We start from the raw sequence: 18,222 nt of genomic DNA, 5'->3' as shown, positions 1-18,222 counted from the left end.
TTAGTGTCCTTTCGGTGTTGACTGTAAAAATGTGAGTACAACATTTCCAAAGAATTGAAAGGACATTTGCACAAAGTGCAAAAATAGGATTTAAAGTCAAGCTTGCAATTTCCGCAGGTATATATCACTTGATATTGTAGTTCATTGCTCCCTTTAAAATCATCAACACCAATCTCTTCGTCACATTCTGGACACTTCAAATAATTTGTTATGCTCTGATTTTGCTGTTCTCTTCGGTTTTGTACATCATCTTTCTGTTTATCATAACATATTTCATACAAACCAGTCACACCATTCTTCTCTTTCAATTGTTTTGGTATTTCCCTACAAAAATGTTTTTCAGCACAGTTTGCAGATGCAAAGATCATCTCACAAGAAACACATTCATGTTTTACATTGTGCTCATTAAAAATGTGTGCATTTAATTTAGGCAGAGATAGGAATCCCACTTTACAGATTTCACAATGACAGAATACCTGCCCAAATACCTGTCCAAATACCTGGCTTTTTTTGGTCGATCTTTTTTGGGGTCTTTTTTTGATTGGTCTTTTATTTATTACATACATTTGAATTTTCCTTGCAATATATTTTGGTTCTTTTTCTTTGCAGCAGTAATGAACATTTCCTACATACATTTCTTCACAGAACCTACAACATTTTGTATTAGAACAATGTACAAGATAAAAATGTGAAGATAACTTTTCACATGACGTGAAAGTTTTACAAATCTTACAACCAATACTGGTATTTTCACTATTAACTATTCCTGCATCAACTTTCCTTTTCTCTTTCACTTTTGCAACTTTTTTCTGATCTTCTATTTGATTTTGCATATTTTGTGCATGACCTTGTTCAAAAATACGAAAAATTTCATCAAAAGTAATTGTATTTGATTCAAGTAATGTTTTTAACATATTGTCTATTTGCTTTTTGACATCTGCCTGAATTATAGTTTGTTTGAACTGTGTGTTTAATTCTTTATGATCCAGACTTCTCGTACTTACATCAGATTGAACATCTAGTCCAAAATTTACATCCTGAGATTTGTCCTTATGTTCAAAAAAGGTGTGAGCATTCAACTGAGACTCTGAAAGAAAACCAATTTTGCAACCAGAACAAAATCTTAGTACTTGATTTTTCAATTGTATGTTTTCACAGCTATGTTCATCAAAATCATCTAAATAAACCTCCTTGAGACACTTAGGACACCTCATCTTGTTTATATCTTGTCCAAATTTTAACTTAAAAGCTTCTTTGAACTTCTCTACAATTCCTGTAATATCATTGCTATAGCCTTGAATATCAGATGCATATGAATCTTTGTTACTATCTTTTGCTAAATTACAGGCTCTGTTTACACTTTCAACTACATCCATTTTTTCAATGGCTATTTTACTGGCACTTTTTGGTTCTTTGGTGACAATTGGTGGTTCACTAGTAATGCTACAGACACTTACTGGTACCCTATTGACTTGACTGACACTTTCTCCTTCTTTGGTATTTTCAGAAAGATTTCTCAGTACATCAATAACTTGACTGACAGTCACTCCTACTTTGCTCTGTATTTTTGTTGGTACATTATCAATTATACTGACATTTAAACTGTTATTCATTACGGAACTGGTAACCTGATTGACACTGTCTACTACACGCCCACTTTCATTAACATGTGCTGCTGCTGCTTCAACAAAATTGCTTACACTTTCTACTTTATTGTTGATTTCAGTTTCACTGTTACTTTGAGTCTCAATTCCACTGTTACTTTGGGTCTCAATTCCACTGTTACTTTGAGTCTCAATTCCACTGTTACTTTGGGTCTCAATTCCACTGTTACTTTGAGTCATAATTCCACTGTTACTTTGAGTCTCAATTCCACTGTTACTTTGAGTCTCAATTCCACAAGTATCGGTACTTTTAACGTAAACTAATCCATTTTCCATCAAAAAACTCTCAAGATCTGGATAAGGAGCCGATGGTATGTCATTTGACTCTGATGGTAGTGTAATGTTCCCTTGAGGATAGATGTACAGTACTGAGAATTCTTGACCACATGAATGATTTTGCAGTTGCATTGTCAAATTATTTCCTGAAAAATTCTGGTTGCATGTTCGACAATACCAGATATCAGTAGTATAAATAGTGTTTAGCAGTTGGTCATTACTGCAACTAATCTTCGTCAGAATAATCTCAATATCTGACCTAGCAGAATTATCCAATAAATTTATTTCAGTTTCAACAGATGTATGCATTTTAGGTATAACCATTTTTTTGTCTTGATGTTCAAAAGAAAGTTCTTTTGTTCCCTTTTTCATCTCTTCAATCCTCCGCTCAAAATGGTAGGCAAGATTTTCTTCTGCACTAATATAGATTTGACCTCCCTTTTCAAGATGTGAGAAAGTTAGGTGCTTCTGTAAACTTCTGACCAACCAAAATTCTTTACCACAAAATTTGCATACTAACTTCCCAGTTGGCAACATTGGGATCATATCATGCCTGATTAAATCTGAATTAAAAATAAAGTAATTCGATCTGAAGCTTGAAGATAAAAGACATGAAGGGTCTGGTTGTAAAATTTGTAAAACATGAGGGTTGGTGCCTCCAAACATGTTTAAGTCCGCCACATTCTATATGTGCCTGTCCCAAGTCAGGAGACTGTAGTTCAGTGGTTGTCGTTGGATTTGGTTCATGTCTGTCATATTTGTTCTTTGTAAATTGTTTTGTTATAAATTAGGCCGTTAGTTTCTATATTGAATTGTTAGATATTATTCATGTAGAGGCCTTTTATAGCTGGCTATAGAGTATAGGTATTTTTCATTGTTGAAGGTTGCATATCATCCACTTAATTTGAACATTGGTGGATAGTTGTCTCATTGGTAATCATACCATGTCTCCTTATTTTTATATGAAATCAAACAACTTATTTGTTTTTCTTGTGAACTGAGAGATGTCTTATTTTTGGGTACAGACCAAGGGTCCGGAAACGGTCATATTTGCCAGTCATGTCCTAAGATGAAACTATTTGTCCTAAACGAGTAATTGGGATTTAGGACAAATTTTATTTTTTTACAGAAGTAATTTCGGTCATTTCATTGACTCAATGTTTGAAATCGGATTTCTTAATCGCCATTTTGCACTTGTGATCACTTGTTTTTGTTTATAATCCCATTCCTGTAATAAAACTGCCACTACAGTAGTTTGATAATCCTGAGGGCCCTCCTAATATCTATATCAATGCCTCCGGGAAACATTGGCTAATGATCGCTAATCACTTTTTACCTGGGGTTTTAATTCACACCTGACAGTGATCACAAGCTCAGAATAATATCTTTAAAACATTAAAGTTCCCTGACAAGTATATTCATTATTTATTTACTTTTCATCAAAGACAGTCATCAATTCTGATTTAAAAATTAAATCTAAATTTACGTAGAAACTAGAGGCTCTCAAGAGCCTGTGTCGCTCACCTGTATTTACTGATGCTTTGGAAATCATGTAAAATAAGGTTAAAATCATAATTAATAGTATTAGATATTAGATATTATAATGATATCTAAGATAATAACAAAAAACTGCAAAATTTTTGTAAAATTACTAACTCAGGGGCAGGAACCCAACAACAGGTTGTTGGATTCGTCTGAAAATTTCAGGGCAGATAAATCTAAATCTGATGAACATTTTTGCCACCTGTCAGATTTGCTCTAAATGCTTTAGTTTCAGAGATATAAACCAAAAACTGCATTTTACCCCTATGTTCTATTTTTAACCAAGTCGGCCATGATGGTTGGAAGGTGGGGTCATCGAACAAATTTTTTAAACTACATACCCTAATAATGATTATGGCCAAGTATGGTTAAATTTGTCTCAGTAGTTTCAGAGAAGATGATTTTTGTAAAAGATTACAAAAATTTACAAAAAATTGTTAGAAAATTGACTATTAAGGGCAATAACTCTTAAAGGGGTCGACTGACAATTTTGGTCATGACAACTTATTTGTAGATCTTACTTTGCTGAACATTATTGCTGTTTATCTCTATCTATAATAATATTCAAGATAATAACTAAAAACTGCAAAATTTCTTTAAATTTACCAATTCAGGGGCAGCAACCCAACAACAGGTTGTCAGATTTGTCTGAAAATTTCAGGGCAGATAGATCTTGACCTGATAATCAGTTTTACCCTGTCAGATTTACTCTTAATGCTTTGGTTTCAGAGATATAAGCCAAAATCTACATTTTACCCCTATGTTCTATTTTTAGCCATGGCGGACATCTTGGTTGGTTGGCGGGGTCATCGGACACATTTTTTAAACTAGATACCCTAATGATGATTGTGGCCAAGTTTGGTTAAATTTGGCCCAGTGGTTTCAGAGGAGAAGATTTTTGTAAAAAGCTAACGACGACGACGACGACGACGACGCCAACGACGATGAAGACGGACGCCAAGCGATGAGAAAAGCTCACTTGGCCCTTCGGGCCAGGTGAGCTAAAAAGTATTTTTTCATGAGTAACACATGTGCGTTATTTACTATGTAATACGCATGCGTGAAATTGTCTTCAGCAAATTTAATATTCAATCATAAAATGCAAATTGATTTCATGCTAAATTAAACGAGTGCAACTATTATCTGTTATATTCAAACACTTTTAAAGGTAATAAAATAAAAAAGCCATAAAAAGCCGGTGATTTCCTGTCAATTTGATAAACAAAACAAATCCCGGAAATGAATCCGGAATTATTCGTACTTTAAAATATCGCAAACTTCCGGTGTTAACTTTTGTCAAATCGAAAGAAACGTAAGCAAATTATGTCTGAGAAATTAACCATTTTGAGTCATTAAAATCATTTCAATTTTAGACTGTTGCCTTCCCTAAACTGTCCTTCATGGTAATGGTAAGACATTTACTTAGTAAATTCAATGAAACAGCAATACAAGTTCGTCATGTTCATTGATGCTAAGATAAAGTCAAGTTGATATCGATAATTTGAAAAGGGGCACCAACTTTTTCAAACAACTCAAAATGACCGAAACTGTCTGGAAAAATTTCCGGATCCTTGGTACAGACACTATATAGGACTTTTGTTTGCTGTTGCAAAGACATGTTCTTATATGCTAATGTTTTTTTTTTATTTAGTTTTGAAATATTGAAACATTCAAATTCATTATTTTACCAATGTATATTTTTCCTTGTCATCAGTCAGACATAGAAGATTAGCTTCCACTAGATACCTGAATTCCAAAATTAGGTTTTAGAATTTCAAACAGTTTAGCCTGAGCAAAGAAGCATTGAAGAGATATTAATTATCAAAATTTTCATCTAGCGTAATAAAATGGTTTTGTTAAATTTTATGACATCTTGTATTTTTTCGGAATTAATATCAATTTACTATTTTTTATTGCCATGGCATTGCCAGTTAATATTCGACTTATGAATTTGAATGTCCCTTTGGTATCTTTCTCCTCTCTTCTACACTTCAAAATATTACAAAAATGGAATATCTATGTTCTGTTTTGTATCAAATTTTTTACCAACCATTTACTTTGATTGTGTACTTCTGCACTTTTCATAATGTTCCTGTATTAAATCTATAAGGAGATACAGCACCTGATATATGAGTGTTGGAGAACATGATTTCTATATCAACAGCGGTATAACTTCTATTGCAGTTGATACTAAAATTCTTAATAGGTCAGTGGAGACCGCACAATATAAAAGTTGTCTAAATCTTATATTAAAAAGCAAGATTAGTAACTAAAATAAACAAATGCCCACATTATATTCCTGTTATTATATAATCAATACAATTAGGTACTGTTTTTCAAAAAAAAATTAAACATTGCATTGTACTCACCTCTAATTTTTGCATCCAGATCATCCAATTTTCCCTTGTAGTTCTTTTCTCCTGAATTATACATAGAAATTAATGAAAAAAATAGTTTCAGAATTCACAGTTTTGATAATTTTAAGTATTTTCTTAATTAAATGCAATAATGAAAAAAGTTCTCATAAAATTTTTTCTCATTTGTAATTTCAAAAGTAAAACCAATTTATTACATTTCACCATCATCCTAATCATCAAAATAATCCTCATTCGTAATTTACTATAATTTCCACCTAAAAGCTTTATTGTTGAAAAAGAACATTATATTTTAAACCAATCTACATTTTTTTTCAAATTTATTAGAATCTTAATTGAAACAGTGTGCATCATGTGCATAAGTAGTGGTCAGTTTATAACAATGATCTTTCATCTTATCACATTTTTCTCCTAATAAAATAATTTTTTAGGTCGAAGTCTGCCACTTTGCTTGGCAAAATAATCACTGAAAAACTACTGTTATCTAATAGATTCAATTGATTTGACCAAGATAACACAAAATGACAATTTGCAAACCATTGCTGTGAATTAAAATTCAGTGAAGTAAAACAACAATCTTTGAACTAAGAGATAATAGACAAAAACACCCACAAATTCATGTGTACTGTGGATACATTTATTTTCATGGATTGCGGGAAACTTGCCTTTTTGTGGATATGTGATTTTGTGGTTTTGCAAAGGTCTGCATACAACCTGATAGAAATTTTGTAATTCGTTGAACATTTAAATTCCTGGTTCACCTGTACCCTCGAAAACCATGAAAACTGGTATTCAACGAATGATAATGAATCCACAGTATGTCCCAAGTCAGGAACCTCAGAAGTGATTGTCTTATATCAAATATTTATGATTGTTGTCCATGTTGAATACCTATATATTTCATAAAAGCAGAACAATTAACAGCTTATTAATGTGGTATTGTATCGATCAAGTTCAAAATCGAAAGGAGTGTTACTGTGACTTGACTGTTAGTGTTGCTCTCCACCTATTGCAACTTATTCAAAATTCTGACCAAATTGCAATTTGTTTTATAAAACCAAACTGTTCAACTGGTCAGAAATTTGAACAAACTGCTGTAGAAAACCACAGTCTAGCCATAATGCTTTCTTGAACATTTTTAGAAAGAAAAAAAAAACAGTAAGAAACTTCATTAAGTAAATGCGACAAAACTGTCAATACAAGTTCCTTAATGTCATGAATCTATGAATAATTTCAATAGTTTGGAAAAAGGACACAAACTTTCAAGTCAATACTTGTCCATTGTTGAAGGCAGTTATTTTCCATCTAGATGTCAATTGGTCACTTTTGCCATTAGAACCCACATATCCAGAAAATTTTCAGTTGATTATATCTCAGAAACAAAGACATGGACCTATCATTTTTTTCTAATTTTTAAGTTCTCTTATTTATATTCTATCAATTTATAATGGTCTTTTAAAAAGCTTGTTATTTTGAAACAAAGGAGCGAACATCCTTAATGTAAAAAATATTCAATGTGGGTAATATTTCAGCAAGATAGATATGGCAAACACCAACTACTTCTTCATATAAACCAAAATGCCCTAATTCTAAAGTCACTGAAGCATATCCCACATATTTGTTTATACAGATGAGACATAGAAAAATAAATAAACCTGCTGTCATTATATTCCTCTTTTTCTTTTTTTTGTCAGGAGGCTTTGCTGAAAATAAAAAAAACCATTGTTTTTTCTACAGAATGAAAAAATAACAATTAGTCAAAGCACATATCGATGACAAAAAAAACTTATATCAAAATTTGATAATCAACTTTATAAAATAACAAGTTATGATTACAATTTAAGGATTATAAATTATAAAAAAAAAAGACAATCAATAGCCATCTTCAGAGTTAACAATGCTGAAAAATAACAATTTAAAGGTTGGGGAATTCTACCGTTTCAAAGAAATTAGGTTGTCGTTGGTTCATGTCTGTTGTATTTGTTTTTCATTAATTGTTTTGTTATAAATTAGGCCGCTAAATTTCTAAATTGAATTGTTTCATATTTTTCATGTCAGGGCCTTTTATAGACGACTATACAGTATGGGTTTTTATACGAACGCAAAAAAATTTTGTATGACGTTGGCGCCGCCGTCATCGTCCGGAGTCGTCCGAAGACACATTGGTTTTCGCACTCTAACTTTAGTTTAAGTGAATGGATCTCTATGAAATTTTACCATAAGGTTCAATACCACAAAAGGAAGGTGGGGATTGATTTTGGGGGTTATGGTATCAACAGTTAAGGAATTAAGGGCCAAAAAGGGGCCAAAAATAAGCATTTTTGTAACTTCCAGACATAACTTGTGTGTTAGTGTATTGATCTCTCTGACATTGTACCACAAGGTTCCATATCACAAAGGGAATGCTGGGATTGATTTTGGGGGTAATTGCCTCAAAATTTTAGGAATTAGGGGCCAAAAAGGGGCAAAAAACAAGCATTTTTCTAGTTTCATGACAATAACTTGTGTGTAAGTGTATGGATCTCTATGACATTGTACCACAAGGTTCCATATCTCAAAGGGAATGCTGGGATTGATTCTGGGGGTAATTGCCTCCAAATTTTAGGAATTAGGGGCCAAAACGGTAAAAAAACAAGCATTTTTCTAGTTTCATGACAATAACTTGTGTGTAAGTGTATGGATCTCTCTGACATTGTACCACAAGGTTCCATATCTCAAAGGGAATGCTGGGATTGAGTTTGGGGGCAATTGCCTCCAATTTTAGGAATTAGGGGCCAAAAAGGGTAAAAAAACAAGCATTTTTCTAGTTTCATGACAATAACTTGTGTGGAAGTGTATGTATCTTTATGAAATTGTACTGCAAGGTTCCATATCACAAAGGAAAAGCTAGAATTGAGTTTGGGGGTAATTGCACAAAATGTTTAGGAATAAGGGGCCAAAAAGGGGCCAAAAATAAGCATTTTTCTAGTTTCCAGACAATAACTTGTGTTCAAGAGTATGGATCTCTCTGAAATTGTACTGCAAGGTACCATACCACAAAGGGAAGGCTAGGATTGATTTTGGGGGTAATTGCCTCAAAATTTTAGGAATTAGGGGCCATAAAGGGGCAAAAAAAACAAGCATTTTTTCAGTTTCAGGACAATAACGTGTGTGTAAGTGTATGGATCTTTATGAAATTGTACTACAAGGTTCCATATCACAAAGGGAAAGCTGGGTTTGAGTTTGGGGGTAATTGTCCTAAACATTTAGGAATAAGGGGCCAAAAAGGGGCAAAAAAAACAAGCATTTGGTCCGAGTACACAGTTATCATCCTTTGATTTTCGTTGTCCACGAATAAAGTCCCTAGTGTGGACAGTGTGTTGCTTGCCAATTTTTTAGTACCCCTTCCAAATGTATTCCTTCATGTTTTATGCCTCAAATAGCAAGTAGGGGGATGAAATTACACTGTAAAAAAATTTGGGTCATGAATTGTTAAGTAAAGTAGTGATTTGGTCCAGCTGAAAAAGGTTAGAAATTAGCACTTCGGAAGCTGTCAAAAGATTTCAAGACCCCCTTAACATAGAATTGTCCATATTTTGAGTTAGAGCCGATGAAGTTTTCTATAATTTTGATATAATTTGTCCCAAAAGTAGAACAACACACTGTAAAAATATTATTGAGAAAGCGCAGGTGGGAATTTTTTTATTTTCATTTATTGTCTAAAAGAAATGCACTACGAAATAACTGTGTACTCGGACCTAAGAGGCGAAATCAGTAAATATAGAATCTGTACTTTGGCAACTTCCCTGAATGATTTAATGGTGTCAATTTGTCAGATAGCATGAAACTAAAGGATTTAAACTTTTATTTGATAGAAATTCTGCAAAAATTACCCATTTTGGCATTATATGGTCAAAATAAGCATTTCAAAGCTTTTTTAATTTTGATGCATTCTGACTTTCTATGTGACAGGTTTTCCTGTGTCAATATTTGTGTTTCTATGCTTTAACCCAGTTGTATTACTCATTTGTGAACTCTGAATCTACAGAAAATAAGATTATCTCAGACAATATGTGCAAAATGTGTTGTATAAATGACCCTCGTGTAATGGCCTGTTTGGATCAAGTTAAATGTGAGGACCTAGGTACATAAAAGTTGAAGTCCATAATAAACATTTCACTAAATTTGTATTAAAAGCACTTCACAATGTCTTTTGTACCTGTTTCATTTCACATAGTATCTTTCTTTCCTTATGTTAAATAGCAAGTGGTTCAAATATAAGCCTGCTGAGGCTAAAATTGCATGCAAGTTTTTCACTAAAAAGTGAAAAATCTTTGTATCAGACCATACTGTCTGCAAAAAAAGTTGAATGCAAGAGTCCTTTTATGCTCAGATTTATTGTATCATGTAACCTGAGTATAGAAATTATAAAAAAGACACAAATTTTTATTTCCTATAGCTTCAGTATGCATTTTTAAATGTAAATATGTGCTACAGCCTGAATTGACCCTAAATTATTTTCAGTCTTACTTGGCTTAAGACCCTTTTATACTAATATGGTATGCTATTTGTAATTTTTCTTTCCATTTAAAGTACATTTAATACATATGTAAGGATTATTTATAACCAAAAAACTCCACAAATTTTAAAATTGCTGGAAAATAATACATCTTCATGTAAGGCCCCCCTTCATTGGAAAACCTCCATTTTTTGGCACAGGCTCATATAAATTTGACTTTTAAATAATTGTGATAAGTCTGATAAATCAAATGAGTATTCTATTGCTTTAAATACATAATATGTCATATATTAAGGCCTTTAAATAAAATGTAATTTTTTGCAATATTTTAATTTTTAAAGCCCCAAATGTTGATAGTTGAAATTTTTCAATTTAAACGTCAAAATTTAACACGCGAAGTTGAATATAGAATTTATCATATTGTCTATAATATATATCCTATTGCCATGAAACTTTGTCAGCAGTCTCATAATTTATTAAGCTTTAGTCATACCAAGTTTTATTAAGATTGGTCAAATTTTTCTATCCTATTAGGTCCGAGTACACAGTTATCATCCTTTGATTTTCATTGTCCACGAATAAAGTCCCTAGTGTGGACAGTGTGTTTTGCATGCCAATTTTTTTAGTACCCCTTCCAAATGTATTCCTTCATGTTTTATGCCTCAAATAGCAAGTAGGGGGATGAAATTACACTGTAAAAAAATTTGGGTCATGAATTGTTAAGTAAAGTAGTGATTTGGTCCAGCTGAAAAAGGTTAAAAATTAGCACTTCGGAAGCTGTCAAAAGATTTCAAGACCCCCTTAACATAGAATTGTCCATATTTTGAGTTAGAGCCGATGAAATTTTCTATAATTTTGATATAATTTGTCCCAAAAGTAGTACAACACACTGTAAAAATATTATTGAGAAAGCGCAGGTGGGATTTTTTTTATTTTCATTTATCATGTTTATTGTCTAAAAGAAATGCACTACGAAATAACTGTGTACTCGGACCATTTTTCTAGTTTCCAGACAATAACTTGTGTTCAAGTGTATGGATATCTCTGAAATTGTACTGCAAGGTACCATACCACAAAGGGAAGGCTGGGATTTAGTTTGGGGGTGATGAATCATAAGGGGGTTCAAAAAATTTGGGGGGGGGGGGGGGGATTTTTTTTCCTTTTTTTTCTTTAAAATTTTCCATTTTTAATTGGTTATTTCTGATTTATATATAAAAGCAAATAATAATGATATGGTTGAATAGGTAAATTAAAAATTTTTAAGTTCTTAGACCACATTCATTCTGTGTCAGAAACCTATGCTGTGTCAAATATTTAATTACAATCCAAATTCAGTGCTGTATCAAGCTTGAATGTTGTGTCCAAACTTGCCACAACTGTTCAGGGTTTGACCTCTGCGGTCGTATCAAGCTGCGCCCCAGCGGAGCATTTTATTCTCATTGTTGAAGGTCGTACAGTTGCCTATAATTGCTTACATTCATTTCATTTGAACTTTGGTGGATACATGTAGTTGTCCCATTGGCAATCATACCACATCTCCTTATTTTTATATAGAATGTTCTCAAAAAGGCAGGGATATATATAAACCCACTATATATCAATAAATTGGTCTTGCCACCTAAAACAGGACTAGAGGTACTGTGACCAAAGCTTACAAAATAGAACTTCCAGTCCTTGTATTCTTTTTTACATATGAAGTATTAATTAAGACATTACAGACATTCCATTCTTATTGGCAACAAACCGTCTGGTGGTGGACAACAATACAATCAAGTGTTATTAATGTCTTTTAAGGCAATCAAAAGATCTGAGTCAAACTTTTCTGCATTATGTTTATGACCCTTACCATGTAGACAGACATTCCAACCTTAGGGGACGACCATTTGATATTCTGGGGGGGGCCAGGAGGATTTTGAAAATAAATAACTCAGCCTTGATAATCACAAAAATAAATGGTTTGTTCTGTGGTAGTTTGAAAATAAATTACCTGACTTGCAATGTATTGAAAATAAATAACTCAGCAGGTCTAATCGAAAGTATGAGATGGCACCAGATTCTTCATAAATTCATCTTTTTTCCAAAAAAAAAATCGGGAAACACTTCCCATATCTTTTGATGTTGTTCCTAGAAACTTAAGTCTTACACTGAATCTATAACGTGATTTTGCTTTGAGACCAAAATATTGTCATACAATTATTAAAACAGAACTTGCATTTTCAGTTTAAGAAAGGGTCTGGGGAACACCCAGAAGGCATGATTTTGCATCATTTCTTCTATAGCTTCTTGGGCCTTCAGCGGTTCAAAAACCCTTCAAAAAAAAATTTAGCCTCGCTCCGCTCGGCGAAACATGTTTGCCAATACTTTTAAAAGAGCCTTAGTTACAACCAAACTTTAATACTGTGTATGTATGCAATACATGTATATGCATTGGGGAATATAGAAGATTCATTTCTGCAGAGGATAATAATTAATTTTGATTAAATGGTACATAATGACTTGACTATACATGAATTATTTATAATAAACAAATAATTTAAAAATTGTATGTTTTCGAATATTATGTTATTATATTAAATATAGTTGTGAAAATAAATAATCAGTCCCTTGCTTTAATGAAAATGAAAAATCTGGCTTCAATAGTGCGGAAAATAGATAATCTGTCCTCTTAGTTTACAAAAAATAAATAACCGATCCAAAACAAATCCTCCTGGCCCCCCCCAGAATTTCAAATGGTCGTCCCCTTACTCAAAACTTGCTCTCTGGTCATTAGCAACAATATTTCATAGTAAAATCAATATCCTTTAAGGCATTCAAAACATTCAGGTCAGACATGATTGTATATTTGATAATTGGGCTGTAAAATTGAACCTAGTTTGTGACCTTGACCTTTCAGACATAAACTGTCTGTTCATTTATTTTTGTAAGCACCAATCTTTTTGGATTATATCAGTTTTTAAAATAGAAAAACAAGTTAACACTAATAGTCATTATTTTATGGGCAATAACTTCTGAGAGAAGTCAATAATTGGTTCCTATCATTTTGAGTTTTTTGCAAATCTTGTATAGGTGATAAAAAATAGATACAAATATTATTCATGAACCATAACCTTACAGGTTTTAGAAATGTTTGAAGTTTATAATCAATTATTTTTTATATATAATTCGTCTAAACAACAGCCCAACAATGTTAGATCTGTAAATTTGCGGAAGCAAATTTTTTTTGTTCTTCCCTGGCCGGGATTCGAACTCATGCTACTGAAATATCGTGGCACCAAATCGCCTTGCACTATGCCAGACGCGCTAGACCACCTAGGCTCTATATCATAATAAAGCTTTCCGTGGCCGGGTGTTACCTTTCCTTGTCAATTTTTATCTAGCGTCGTAACACAGTACATGATATATAAGGCATGAAGATGGAATTGATACAGATCAGCTGAATTATCTATTGTAAAGGATCCTACAAATTAATGTAAGATGCAGTCACAGAAATAATTATATTATAAGTAAGTCTGAACCAGTGACGACTCTACAACAGATTTTATCCATAGGATCACCAGCAGTGATGGTGATGCAAGGCTGAAAATACATTCTGTATATATAATTTGTCTAAACAACAGCCCAACAATGTTAGATCTGTAAATTTGCGGAAAGCAAATTTTTTTGTTCTTCCCTGGCCGGGATTCGAACTAATACTAATGAGATATCGTGGCACCAAATCGCCTTGCACTATGCCCGACGCGCTAGACCACTCGACCACCTAGGCTCTATATTATAATAAAGATTTTGGTGGCCGGGTGTATCTATAAACATAACCTTTTACATAATTACCTGTAATATCTTCTTTATCATTAGTACCCGGTTTAACTATATCACTTTTATTAATATTAATTGCTTCCGTCTTGTTGATTATAAAAGATGAGGATTCTGCCTAGTAAAACAAAAGCAGATATTAAGATAGTTAGATGCTCAAATTCTTTAACTCAGGCATGGTAGAATACTTTTCTCCAAATGTTGTTTATTATTTGATTATAATCTTGTGCTTTTTGTATTTGTGATCATGATGTAAATTATTTTTTGCTCTTCTCAATACAAAGTTTCTAGGTAAGGTGCTTAGCATTCTCAGATATATCTAAGCTGTGATAGGGAAGTTATTCCTAACAAGATTTGATTTGATTTGATTTTTGGTGTTTTAACACCACTTTTAAGCACCGCTTTTGGGCTATTTTGTGGCGGCCAGTTTTTATTGGTGGAGGAAGACGGAGTGCCTGGAGAAAACCACTGACCTTCGATAGGAAAACTGACAATCCTAGTCAATTAAGATTGGAGTCAAGTGCACCCGCACGAACGGGGTTCGAACTCACAACCTCAGTGTTGACTGGCTAGTGATTACAGTAGTAACTACTTAGACCTCTCGGCCACCGAGGCCCCTTCCTAACAAGACATTCATCCCTTTGCTAAAAGTACTTACATAGATTTTATGCCAAACAATTGCACAAATGACATAATATTATGTTCTCTTCAACCAAATACTTTGACTAAAAGATAGCCATTGGAATTCAGTGAATCTCTTTATCATGAAAGTATACTTTCATTGAAAATTCAACAAACCTGTCTTGTGGACACTATAAAAATCAAGTTCAATTGAGCAGTCATAAAATTGTTGTGTATATCTTTATATTGTCCTTCCTTCTACAGTCCTGACAAAAGAAAATAAAAACAGTAAACATCATAGAGAACTCACCTCTGTTTGTGGTTTTTCCACATTTTCCAAACATTTTCTTTTTCTGATACTCTTTTCATCAACAATCTCCAGATCTGTAAGAAAATATCATATACAGTATGATTGATAAATATAATACAGGGTATAAAATATAAATGGGAAATGTGTCAATGGGACAGAGATGATGCCCCGCTTGCATATCATATAAAGTTATAAAGGGACATAACTGAAGAACAGTAAAAGTGACAAAACTTAATAACCCCGCTACGGCGGGGGCATAAAATTTCTCAGCTTAAAGCTTTCAAAGTAACAAATTTTGCTTGCTGTAATATTTAACTGATCATAGAATTATACTATCGTTTCAATAAAATGTTATAAGGAGGTTAAGAGGAGATGTGGATACAAAATTAGTACCCCTAAATAAAGCCTTGAACAAACATTTTCACGTTTACAGTATGGATCATGTGACTTTCTTCTGCTGACATTTGACCAGTCTATCCAAAATGCATCAGCATACCAAATTATATTGCTGAATTGTTAGTCATTTCTAATTAAATTAAGGTGGTACATAACACTACAATGTAAATATTTTGTAAAAATTTTATGAAAACGGGCCAAATTAATTTTAGTCAAGGTGTTTGGTACCACCTTAAGGGGTAGGAGTATAGGCTCTGAGAAACATGTATTGCTCACCTAGTTTGAGAATACCCCATACTACATAACATGTTAAAATGAGATTTTCACTTGACAATTCCTCAGCAATAGATGTAATACTAATATTCTATCTAAGTTTAGGAATTGTCAATTTTTCAAATAAACTGCTTCGTCAAGTGCAGCTGGATACGACCGCAGAGGTGCAACCCTGAACAGTTGGGGCAAAAATGGACACAATATTCAAGCTTGTTGCAGGTCTGAATTTGGATTGTAATTAAATATTTGACACATTAAAGGTTTCTGACACAGAATAAATGTAGTCAAAGAACTTAAAATTGGTTATATGATTTGATTTTATATTAAATTGAAGATCTTGCTTTTGTGGAATACACTGTGCTGTTGCGCAATATTTAGTAAATCTGTTTTCAGACTATATACAAAGAATTAGGAATTGCGACCCCCAATTTTTCTTTGGAAAATTGACAATTTCTTAAATCTTGAAGGAAAAAAATTGACACCCTCCCAATAAACTTAAGCTATTGTCCGGAAACCAAATGTCTTCGGACGACAACACCGCTGACGACGACATGATAGCAATATACAACCCCAAAATTTTTTTGCGGTTGTGTAACAATTAAAAGGGACTTTTTTTATTGATCATAGTATAAACACTGCATAACAAATATGGTCATCGGTTGAGACAATCTTGACTTATCAACATATAAGTGCTGACAAATGTGGTGATTTCTACAGGACATCCCACCTAGTTAGCGGGACCATAATAATGTAAATAAGATGCACATGTTGTTAATGTGGAAAAGTCCAAGTTTTATAAATGAACATTTGGTATTGAAATTTTAGTAGAAGGTAAAGTGATGAGCACACATAATATCCAATTCTTTCACTGCCCCCTGCCTTTGCTAGATAAGTGTGCAAAAACATCTATTGAAAAGAAATATACCTGGAGTGGAAATGATTGCTTGATTAACACCAGTATCTTTTTCTTTCCTTAGTAAAATATATATTCCTCTAAAACGTGTTAATACAGAAAATTCACTTTTGACTTTGTCCAATCTTTTTGGTTCATTTGTAACAGAGTCACCTTTATAAAAATAAGAAGATGTATGATTGCCAATTAGACAACTCACCACAAGAGACCAAATGACACAGAAATTACCAACTATAGGTCACCGTAAGGCCTTCAACAATGAGTAAAACCCATACCGCATAGTCAGCTATAAAAGACCCCGAAACGACAAATGTAAAACAATTCAAACGAGAAAACTAACGGCCTGTATTAATAAGTACAAAATAATGAACAAAAAACTAATATGATATACAGCAAAAAACAACAACCACTGAATTACAGGCTCCTGACTTGGGATGGGCACATATAGAATTACCCTTCTTGTCTCCAGGATTATGTAATATCTGTGCTGTGTCCATTTCCATTTCTGAATTAGATAAATCAGCAACATTTTCTTGATCTAAATCAACATTTTCTGTTCCTAAATCCCATGGTCTGTCCAAGGTGGCTTTCATTTGACCCCTACCAACTGTGCAGTAAGCATGCTCAGATACATTTACTTCAGATGAGAATCTGCCAACTTCCTCTGTTCTACATTCTTTTTTTGCGATCTTTTTCACTAAAATAACATTTAGTCAAATAAGGAATTTTTGTGATTTTTTTCATCAGAGTAATACCATGAATACTGGTTTACTGCAATAATGAGCTATGTTGAAAAGTTTTTTCTCTCTCTGTTAATTTGTAAATCATCTTTGACTTATATAAATATAGTATTTGAACTTCAAACAACTTGTCATCCAATTCAAGTATTTAGCTAAAAATAAAGCTAAGGTCAAAGGTTATTTGAGTAGCCTGAGCCCTAATATTGCAACAAATCTTAAATATACATGTATCATTATAAAATAAAACAGCTATTGAGTGGAACTGATCATCAGTGAGAAAAAGATTGAAAAATTATCCCTAAGATATGAGCTTGTAGGTTCAATACATATTAATGAAGCCTAAATATAGGTCAGAGTGACTACTTTTCCTGGTACATGTTCATGAAGTTGTTATACTTTCTCAGATGCATCCTAACAATGAATTTATGTGATTGTAGGTTACTGATTGAAAAATGAGCTTAAACTTACTACTCAGTATAAGTCAATGAAATATACAATTGGGGGTCAATATACATTACCTAAGATCTACACTAGATGTAAAACTTAACAGTAGTTAATTAAGCTTAAAAAATTAGGTCAGAGTGACCAAATTTCTTTGGGAAACTGTTATTAATTTCAAGACACATTGTTCCACAATGTTTAATAGACAATAGACAATATTTTATCAGAACAAATGCAATTTCAACAATTGGTAAAGGCTCAATTTAGAACATTGTATAGAAATACATAAAAAAAAATTACAACAACTAAATAATCAATACTTTCTAAACAGAATATTGATACTTAATATTTCTAACTTTGAAC

General features: G+C 32.8%; 1 protein-coding gene across 1 annotated transcript in view; it reads right to left on the bottom strand.

The window, feature by feature from the left end:
- Positions 1 to 18,222, bottom strand: part of LOC127708422 (uncharacterized) — a 56,896-nt gene continuing 38,674 nt past the window's right edge. The window contains exons 5-11 of the mRNA XM_052213293.1: positions 17,133 to 17,375; positions 15,097 to 15,170; positions 14,184 to 14,283; positions 7,411 to 7,560; positions 5,852 to 5,902; positions 1,131 to 2,011; positions 1 to 21 (exon numbers count right to left, since the gene is read on the bottom strand). Coding sequence (XP_052069253.1) covers positions 1 to 21; positions 1,131 to 2,011; positions 5,852 to 5,902; positions 7,411 to 7,560; positions 14,184 to 14,283; positions 15,097 to 15,170; positions 17,133 to 17,375 — 1,520 coding nt within the window. The remainder of the gene's footprint in view (positions 22 to 1,130; positions 2,012 to 5,851; positions 5,903 to 7,410; positions 7,561 to 14,183; positions 14,284 to 15,096; positions 15,171 to 17,132; positions 17,376 to 18,222) is intronic.

The sequence above is a fragment of the Mytilus californianus genome, unplaced genomic scaffold (genome assembly GCF_021869535.1).
Source record: "Mytilus californianus isolate M0D057914Y unplaced genomic scaffold, xbMytCali1.0.p SCAF_7, whole genome shotgun sequence".
In the NCBI taxonomy this organism is placed as follows: Eukaryota; Metazoa; Mollusca; class Bivalvia; order Mytilida; family Mytilidae; genus Mytilus; species Mytilus californianus.
The sequence above is the reverse complement of the archived record's forward strand: the minus strand, read 5'-3'. Positions and strand labels throughout refer to the sequence as shown.